The sequence below is a fragment of the Branchiostoma belcheri genome, unplaced genomic scaffold (assembly GCF_001625305.1).
Source record: "Branchiostoma belcheri isolate BF01 breed outbred unplaced genomic scaffold, Haploidv18h27 scaffold118, whole genome shotgun sequence".
Taxonomy (NCBI): domain Eukaryota; kingdom Metazoa; phylum Chordata; class Leptocardii; order Amphioxiformes; family Branchiostomatidae; genus Branchiostoma; species Branchiostoma belcheri.
The window spans coordinates 125,974-133,176 of record NW_017802580.1 but is presented as its reverse complement, the minus strand read 5'-3'; the positions used below and the strand labels follow the sequence as shown (position 1 = coordinate 133,176).

General features: G+C 39.2%; 1 protein-coding gene across 1 annotated transcript in view; it reads right to left on the bottom strand.

Annotated features, from left to right (window-relative positions):
• Window positions 1-4,673: 4,673 nt before the first annotated feature.
• Window positions 4,674-7,203, bottom strand: part of LOC109462498 — a 5,351-nt gene continuing 2,821 nt past the window's right edge. The window contains exon 3 of the mRNA XM_019759052.1: window positions 4,674-4,801. Within this exon, the coding sequence (XP_019614611.1) occupies window positions 4,674-4,801 (128 nt within the window). The remainder of the gene's footprint in view (window positions 4,802-7,203) is intronic.

Below are 7,203 nucleotides of genomic sequence, written 5' to 3'. Positions count from 1 at the left end.
CACGCAGGTTGGAGAATCGAAAATCGACAAAAGAGCAATAGTTGTTTTTGAGACTATTGAAACATCATAGGCAGAACTTGAGATTATTAATCTGCAGGATTTTAATTCATCTAGATCATTTATTTGTTTATTTACCATTCAAAGACATCAATAAATATCAATGAGTGCTTGCTGAAAGTATTGAAATATCTCATCTGTTTGTCGCTTTAAGAGCCAAACACCTGAAGGTCTAGGGAAACATGTTTTAAGGAAACCAAAAGCCTTTCGTATGTCACATTTGCAACTGCCTCTGCACTTAATTTTACCAGAATTTAGCAGAAACCTAAATGTTTCTGGAAGTTGAATGTATATTTCACTGCTTGATTCTCTGTACAAAAACGTAGAAATAGAATCCAGATTTCACAGCTACATACATCTACACATGGTAGACATTTGACGCTGGGAGGGACTAATTTTTTTTTACATCCTAAAAAACAGGGCAGTAAAATGCAGATCATTCTCCTAGACTCCGTTTTCGTCCAGATTAGAGTTATCTTTATATCAAGTCAAGGATATTACAAATAGAACCGGTGTGTACTTCTGCATAGAAAACTGCTGTATATGTCATAAATGCATTTTATCCAGTAACTTTTTAGTGAATTTTCTCTAACAACCTCTAATGGAATGTAAAAAAAAACCACTAGCATTGTAAATTTCAGTACAGAAACCTGGAAGCTTTGTACGTCAACTTCTGACAAAAACTGCGATATGTGTCATAAAATGAAGTTCATCTAGTAACTTTTTAGTAAATTTAAGTTGTCTACCCGTAACCTCTAATGGGATGTAAACAATTAAACAAAACAAAAAAAAAAACACTTGCAATTTGCTCATTAATTTAGGATTGGGCAAACTGAGGCTTTGTGAATTTTAGTACAAAAACGTGAATCTTTGTAAATGAACTCCCGAATAGAAAGCTGCTCTGTATATTATAAATGCATTTCATCTAGTAACTGGTTAGTAATTCTAGTAGCCTTTCTCTAACATAGACATAATATATACTCGTAACCTAAAATTTGTAACAACCTATATGTTATTAAAAAAAAACACTTTTAGGCCAACAAATTTAGGGTTGGGCAAACTGAGGCATTGACATTTCTTAACGTAGTTTGTGGGTTGTGGAGAAATGCAGTTCAAAACTTGTTGTTGTAATATGCCAGAAGGACACCAGATGATATGATTGATTACTTGAAGAATCATTTAAATTCTAACCTTGTAAATTACATTAATGAAGAGAAATGTGAAGCTATATAAAGTTAAATAGTATCTCTAGTATGTGTCAAAGTTGTTTAGGGGCTTAAAATTTCTAAAACTAAAATTCTTTATTAGACTCCTCCATACGTTATTTCTTAATGGTATAAGAATTGTACGCAAATTCAGATGTTAGAGTGAACAATTGAAAGGAAATGAGAAATTTGTCATGCACTACTGCAGAAATGATCAAATAAGCAAATTATCCCATCCTCTCCAGAGTGATATGTTCAACATTGCTTTTTAAAATTGAAATTGAATGCTGTCTTTACGTTTGTGAACTACCGCAGAAACTATCGAATAAGCAAAGTCATCATCACTGCTGAATTCGAAGTTTTTAAAAATGAACCTTGCCTTTACACAATTAATACCAACACTATTTTTCACTTATTGTTCTATTATTGTTGCGCTCACGTTGTTATTTTTATGAATGTATTTTGTAATGTGCCCAGGAAAAACAGATTCACGGATCTGAGATATGTCCTCTTAAAATAAACTTGAAACTTGATGTGACAAATTTTAAACAGTGTCAGTCAGAGCAAAAATTGATTTAAATTATAATAAAAAATTTACCCATGCATATAATATGCATATATGAATGTCAAGTACATTATTTGCATGGATACTTTATTTCTTAACATTAATAAGTATGCTTAAAAATAAAATCATGCACTGACCCCACCCTTTGCATTTCTATTTCTTGAGTGAGAAGCTCTAGCGGTTACTTAACAAATTGCAGCTTTCAGTGTTGTTCAATGTTTTATAATGAGCCGGTTTCCACCGTCTTTTCTACTACTAGGTTAGTGGCCACATTAATGTGACTAGTATAAAAAGTACATTGTCCAAACTGACAATACTTATCAGCAAACATTTTGTTTCTTGTAAAGCTATTCTGACCAACTACAAGGTGGGTCAGGTAAAATTCATTTTCAAACCTAAATCAGAGTCTCAGGACTACGCCCATAGGCATAGTTTATCTTATTTTTTTTTTTTTATTTCAATTGATTTGTAGGCATACTCGGTTGGGTTAAGGCAGCCTATGGCATACGATGAGTAGTATTTCATACATATGCCTGTAACTTTTGATAGCTTGGTCGCACCACAACTAAACTTTACACAGTTCTAGTAGTCCTTGAAACACATTGAATAAAGGTTATTTGGTTTTTACTACTTCTGGATTTTTGGGTTAAAAATCAACATTTTGGTTTAAAAAAAAGCTGTTTACTTTATGGCATCTCCACGCAAGCGGTAACAACACCTTTCATCATGATATTTTACAAGTAGAAAGCCAACCCCCTATTTATTATTTTTGTCCGAGGCTATTTTGTTTTAAATGACAGTTACATTGTTTTTTTGGGCCAAAAACGTCAGAAACAGCTATTTTTCTGTCATTTTTCGTTAAAAAATCGTCACAGTTAAAAAATATCGATTTTTGTCCCGACACAAAAATCAGTTTTACGCTAAGCGAGTCCCAGTCAAGTCAAGGGAAAACACAAGGTAGAAGGCGGATACGGATTTCATGTTTGGCGGAAACACAACCATTTAATTGCGTACTGAACTTGGACTTGAACGTAAACTTGACTATGAACTTGAACTTGAATTAAAGTAAATTATTAGACATGAATAGAATTGACATTGTGATGACGACATACGTAAGAAAAATCCCCATGGGATTTATCTATCCGGTCAACAGTATACAGCAGTTATATATATACGTGGTCATGATGTTGAGAAATATGTAATCACATAAGCGACATTACAAGCTGAGAACTAAAAACCACTACCACTACGGGAATGCATGAAGGAAAGAGGAAAGGACATAACATGAGAAGAAAGTGAAAATCGTGCAGAATGCTCTTATAACAAAATCACAGTTGCCAGAAATCGTTCAAGCATGCGAATAGGAAGACACCGCCAGCCGGCTACCCAACCCCTAACTCCTCTTCTCCCCGGGGGCCAAAGTGGGAAGAAGGGGAGGGGGTAGGTAGGATTTTCCCAATGCTGCAACGGCAGAAAAGAGTGTTTTCTCACTCCTGATGTAGAAATTGTACAGGTCGCCTGGAGGTTTTGTCAAAGAGAGCATACTACCGGATATTATGCAAGAACTTCTGGGTCTGACGCTACAGACACATGTACAGTATGTACAAGATATAAAGACAGATATGTGGTAAGGAGCATAAGTAATACAGTAGCTAGGACTTCTGGGTCTGACGCTACAGACACATGTACAGTATGTACGATATATAAAGACGGATATGTGGTAATTTATAAGGAGCATAAGTAATACAGTACGTAGCTAGGACTTCTGGGTCTGACGCTACAGACACATTTACAGTATGTACAAGATATAAAGACAGATATGTGGTAAGGAGCATAAGTAATACAGTAGCTAGGACTTCTGGGTCTGACGCTACAGACACATGTACAGTATGTACGATATATAAAGACGGATATGTGGTAATTTATAAGGAGCATAAGTAATACAGTACGTAGCTAGGACTTCTGGGTCTGACGCTACAGACACATTTACAGTATGTGCGATATCTGAAGACGGATATGTGGTAAGGAGCATAAGTAATACAGTAGCTACAGACTTTGATCTAACAAAAAGTGATCTAAGTTAGGAACAGTAAGGGGTGTGTGCTATGTAGCCTAACTACAGTAACTGCACTACAATTTTTTCACTAATGTAACTACCTAACTATTACAGTGATAACGAACTAAGACCTAATAGGAAGTGATCTAAGTTGGAAGTAATTGAAAGTCCATGAGACACTCAATGAGGGCTGTGCACTAAGTAGCCTAACTACTACAGTGGCTACAAACTACGATCTAACAGGTCTAACAGGGAGTGATCTAAGTTGGAAAATAATATTAAGTCCGTGTCACAGACAATAGTGGCTGTGTGGCATATAGCCTAACATGTGACAATATGCGAAAGTCGGGGGAATGGAGTACTAGGGGCGTATGTGCGTTTTTAAAAGCATCTGAAGACCATCGCCCCAGCGCCCGTAGTTGGGCGTCGAAGCGGCGTGTGTGGCAGCTCCTATGTGGAAGGAGTGAGCATTAAAGGACTGAGAGTCTAAGTGCGCACGTTCTAGGCATTTGCGGAGGGTGTTAGAGAAATGGTCACTAGAAACGGGGCGACCGTCGCTAAGGAGAAAGAGGCAACCCGCACACTCTCCCCTGAGCAACAGGTAGGATCTCAGATTTGCTACGGCACAGTAGGAATCAGTGGTCGGCGTTTGCAGGTTTTCCAGATGTGCGGGCGGAAGCGTCGGGTGAGGCGGGGCTGGCGGCGCGGGGGGTCGTGCGGCGATGGTGGCCAGGCTTTGCTGCAGCGTCTTGTTACCGACGTGAGGGCGCTCAGCTGGGCCTGGATATCCTCAATCTGGCCGGCGGTCGGCTTTTTTTGGCTTTTTCGGCGGCTTCTTGGGAACCGTGGTGACAGAGGGTGGCGGGTCGTCCACGGCACCCCCTCCTGAGCGGCGCTGGGACCGCGTGGCCGGCATAGCTGGGGACTCGGGAGGAAATAAAATTAGAGTAGGAAGTGGCTAACGAGGTAAGTATGTAGAAGGTTGTGTTTCCGCCCGCATATGAACCGCAAATTTTTCCGTGAGACAAGGCGTGGCAGAATGTTTGCGCGGATAAGACCGGTGGCGTGTATAATTTGAAATCATAAGTAATGCAGATAGTTACTGACGTAAAGTAAAACGCCTAAATGACACAAGAAAATGCGTAGATATGTGTAGAAATAGAGGGGTAAATATTTGTATCGAAGATGTATCGGTGCAGCTATGAGAAAAATTACACCACCAGATACAAGAGAAAAGGCGCAACAGTGCAGGATAAAAGTCATCTGCACCATCAGTTGCGATCAATGTTCACATAGATAATAGATTGGGAGCGTATCGGTACAGCTATCATTAAACTGTACCATCGGATACAAAATAGACGCAACAGTGCAGGAATAAAAGTCATCTACACCATCAGTTGCGATCAATGTTCACATAGAAAATAGATTGGGAGCGTATCGGTACAGCTATCATTAAACTGTACCATCAGATACGAAATAGGCGCAACAGTGCAGGAATAAAAGTCATCTACACCATCAGTTGCGATCAATGTTTACATAGAAAATAGATTGGGAACGTATCAGTACAGCTAAAGTTAAACTGTACCATCAGATACGAAATAGGCGCAACAGTGCAGGAATAAAAGTCATCTACACCATCAGTTGCGATCAATGTTCACATAGATAATAGATTGGGAGCGTATCGGTACAGCTATCATTAAACTGTACCATCAGATACGAAATAGGCGCAACAGTGCAGGAATAAAAGTCATCTGCACCATCAGTTGCGATCAATGTTCACAGAGGTAAGGAAGTATGATTAAGGCGTATCAGTACAGCAAAATGAAACTGTACCAACGGATACGACAGTTTGCAACAGAACAGATAATGTTATTTTAGGGAGGGAGTGGGGGGGAAATTTTGAGAAGAAATATCCAGAGTGTGATCAGACGAGGGAGCTTTCGTGTGATCTACTACGTGTGATCTGGATGGAATGAATGATTCCCACTGCCCGTATTTGTTTGTTTGTGAGGCCATGTCATCTCAGCCAATCAGAGTGCGTTACCTTATCGAGGATGTGTCCCCATATGTGTTAGATTTTGGTCGGTCACGAGCTGCGTGCACAAGTTATGCCAATCTGGATTGAATTTTGATCTGGGCCACGCACCGCTGAAAACCACATTTTTGTCCCGGCACAAAAATCAGTTTTACGCTAAGCGAGTCCCAGTCAAGTCAAGGGAAAACACAAGGTAGAAGGCGGATACGGATTTCATGTTTGGCGGAAACACAACCATTTAATTGCGTACTGAACTTGGACTTGAACGTAAACTTGACTATGAACTTGAACTTGAATTAAAGTAAATTATTAGACATGAATAGAATTGACATTGTGATGACGACATACGTAAGAAAAATCCCCATGGGATTTATCTATCCGGTCAACAGTATACAGCAGTTATATATATACGTGGTCATGATGTTGAGAAATATGTAATCACATAAGCGACATTACAAGCTGAGAACTAAAAACCACCAAAAGCTCACTAAGATTGTGAGCAGAACAGGGGCCAACATGGAGCAAAAATGCGACAAAAATAAGGTTTTAAGAATAGGTATACATGTACATACATACACAACCAACTAAGACCCTGCCAGCAGGCAAGATTAGATGGAAATTACTTACTATATGTAGTTACAAGGCCGGTGAAAGTGGGGTCAGAGAAAATAGAATCAATGAGAGGGGGCAAGGTTTGACTGAACTCCTTATGTCGTTATGTGCGAGTTCGACAAAGTATGTGAGGAAAGGAGGCCCTGAGCTTTGGTAGTGCTTTAGTACGGTATCGCGGGATAGTACAGTCGGGTAAGCCAAGAAACTCATTAGCTACATTTGAGAACTAAAATAGCTACACCAGCCAAACGAGCTATTCAGTGATAAAATAACCGATAGTCAGTCGGTAAAACAATTGAATTAGCTACACCAGCCAAACGAGCTATTCAGTGATATAATAACCGATAGTCAGTCGGTAAAACAATTGAATTAGCTACACCAGCCAAACGAGCTATTCAGTGATAAAATATCCGATAGTCAGTCGGTAAAACAATTGAATTAGCTACACCAGCCAAACGAGCTATTCAGTGATAAAATATCCGATAGTCAGTCGGTAGAACAACTGAAATAGCTACACCAGCCAAACGAGCTATTCGGTGTAAGGAATGACGCCATGAGCGGGTGGCGAGCGCATGACGGAAGTGATAAAATAATATAACTGAAAGGCTATCGGGTAACAGGGTAAACCGGGCAAGCCCGTAAAATATATTCTTTTATCTACAGAAATATGTTT